Here is a 2,152-nt window from a genome sequence, read left to right as displayed (position 1 = left end):
AAAACCTTAAAAAGCAGTTACCATTGTACATATTGTAATAAGCTGGATTGTTACCAGTGTTTCTTACAAGGTAAAGGTCAAATCTTGCATCCTGCTACCTTGTTAACAGATTTTAGATCAGGTAATGCGGTGAGTCTCAGTTCATAGGCACAATGCAACGTGGCTTTATCTTCATGAACTTTTCCTTCCAGACCAAAGCTGGCAAGATTGGCCTGAGATGCAAACCAATGCTGGAAAGAGATGACAACTCACCAGACACAGGATGAAAAGGGACCAGAGTTCATCTCAGTAACTCAGGGACTGTGAGGTACAGATTGCAACTATACTTTTTTTTGTTATCGTGCGTCCTACTCCATTTCTTACCAGATGAACGTGTCTCTTCCAAACATAGCCCGGTATGAACAGTGGGGGTGGATGGTCTTGAAAGGCCTGAAGGTGCACTGACACACAGGAAGAAATCAGCCTAAGAGTTCAAGGACAATGGAGTTTGTAATTTGCCTGGCTGGCTTAATTGCCAAGTAAGACCAGTTAGTTGAAAATGTAGCATATGGCCTAGTTATATCCACAACACAGGAGCTCTTCAGGGGCACCTTTAAAAAATCAACACTTTCTTGGATTTATGAAGCAATATAAATTTCAACTTTAATGCTTTTCTCTTTCTCCACTGCTGACAAAACCCAGCTTCCTAAGAGTGTCCATAGAGCCTGAAATGTCCCAGGTTTCTTCAGAGTGACACAGATCTCTTCCTCCGCTTGACAAAATCCTCAGCATGGATGAAGTTGGAAAGGGCCTTGGAAAGGTGACTGTCTGATGTCTCAGAGCTGCTCCCAAAGTCATTGTTCTTCAGACAAGGGCACAGACGATGTACAATGGCCCGACGGATATAGCTGTCAAAGACATAGTAAATGAAAGGGTTGACACAGCTGTTGGCAAAGGCCAAGGGCCCACACACCTCCATAGCCATCTGAAAAGACTCCAGGGAAAACTGGTGTTCTGGCTGCAACCTCGAGACAATGGCCAGGAGCTTGAAAGTATTGAAGGGCAACCAGGAGAAGATGAAGGCCGTCACAACAATAATGATGATCTTTATGGACTTCCTCAGCTTTTTGCTGTGTTTTCCCGACTGCTGGTAATGAGCGCACAGCCTCCTCGTGATACAACAGTAGCAGGTCAGAATGCTCAGTAGGGGGACGAAAAAGGTGACAATTAAGGCCACCAGACCCCACATCAGTTTTAGCAGAGTGGGTTCCTTCTCTGCACAGTACAGCTTCCCATCCACTTGAGTGAGCTCCCTGGACAGAAGCGTGGGCAGTCCCAGGAGGCATGAGATGATCCAGACACTGGTGCAGACTGCATATGCGCAGTTTCTCCTTCTCAGTCTTCTGGCTAAGGCTGGGCACATGATGGCCAGGTAGCGGTCCATGCTCATGCAGGTGAGCAAGAAGACATTACAGTGCATGTTCACCGAGATCACATAGGAGCTGCCTTTGCACAGGAAGGAGCCAGTCCTCCACAGCCCCAGAGAGGCTTCCTTATCCACCCAAAGCGGCAGTGTAACAAGGAAAATGAAGTCAGAAGCAGCCAGGTTGATGATGAAGATGTCGATTAATCTTCGGTTGCCGTGTTTGAAATGCAGTGCAACCATGAGGATGAAATTCCCCAGTACTCCAGTCAGGAACACGACTGTGTAAAAGATAGGGAGGAAGACAGACGTGTAGGAAAGGTGGGAGAGAGTCCCCATGACGGGATGATCGGTGCTTGCAGCTTCATAGTAATCCAAATAAAGAAGGGTGGCTGTTGGGTCCATCACTGAAGTTAGATGCTGAAGCTGGTAAGTTTTCTTACCTACTATGTGTCTTATGAGCTTGAGAAATCGAGAGAGCTTCTTGATGCAGTCTCCTCTCTCTCTCTCTCTCTCTCTCTCTCTCTCTCTCTCTCTCTCTCTCTTTCTCTCTCTCTCCTCTGTTCTCTCTGCTCTCTCTGTCTCTATCTCTCCCCTTCTTTCACGATCTTGGACGAACATGAAAACAGTTAAAATGTAGTTTCTGCCAGTCTTCTGAAGGCCCACAAGGAGCACCCCTGTGATTGGTGCTGGGCTGTGGTTGTGGTTTTCTTTATTTGTACTCGCCTGTGAAACTTAGGTGTTTTTTTG

At 46.5% G+C, this 2,152-nt stretch overlaps 1 protein-coding gene across 1 annotated transcript; it reads right to left on the bottom strand.

Moving 5' to 3' along the window:
- Nucleotides 1-273: 273 nt before the first annotated feature.
- Nucleotides 274-1,807, bottom strand: Gpr15 (G protein-coupled receptor 15). The gene has a single exon (XM_050149067.1). The coding sequence runs from the start codon at nt 1,805-1,807 to the stop codon at nt 725-727; it is 1,083 nt and encodes a 360-aa protein (XP_050005024.1). The 3' UTR covers nt 274-724.
- Nucleotides 1,808-2,152: the final 345 nt, after the last annotated feature.

The sequence above is a fragment of the Alexandromys fortis genome, unplaced genomic scaffold (assembly GCF_014885135.2).
Source record: "Alexandromys fortis isolate MF-2015 unplaced genomic scaffold, M_Fortis_MF-2015_v1.1 scaffold_4, whole genome shotgun sequence".
NCBI classification, from domain to species: domain Eukaryota; kingdom Metazoa; phylum Chordata; class Mammalia; order Rodentia; family Cricetidae; genus Alexandromys; species Alexandromys fortis.
This window is presented reverse-complemented; position numbering and strand designations above follow the sequence as displayed.

Coding starts and splice junctions, on each gene's coding strand:
- Gpr15 (XM_050149067.1), bottom strand. CDS start 1,807: ATGGACCCAACAGCCACCCTTCTTTATTTGGATTACTATGAAGCTGCA.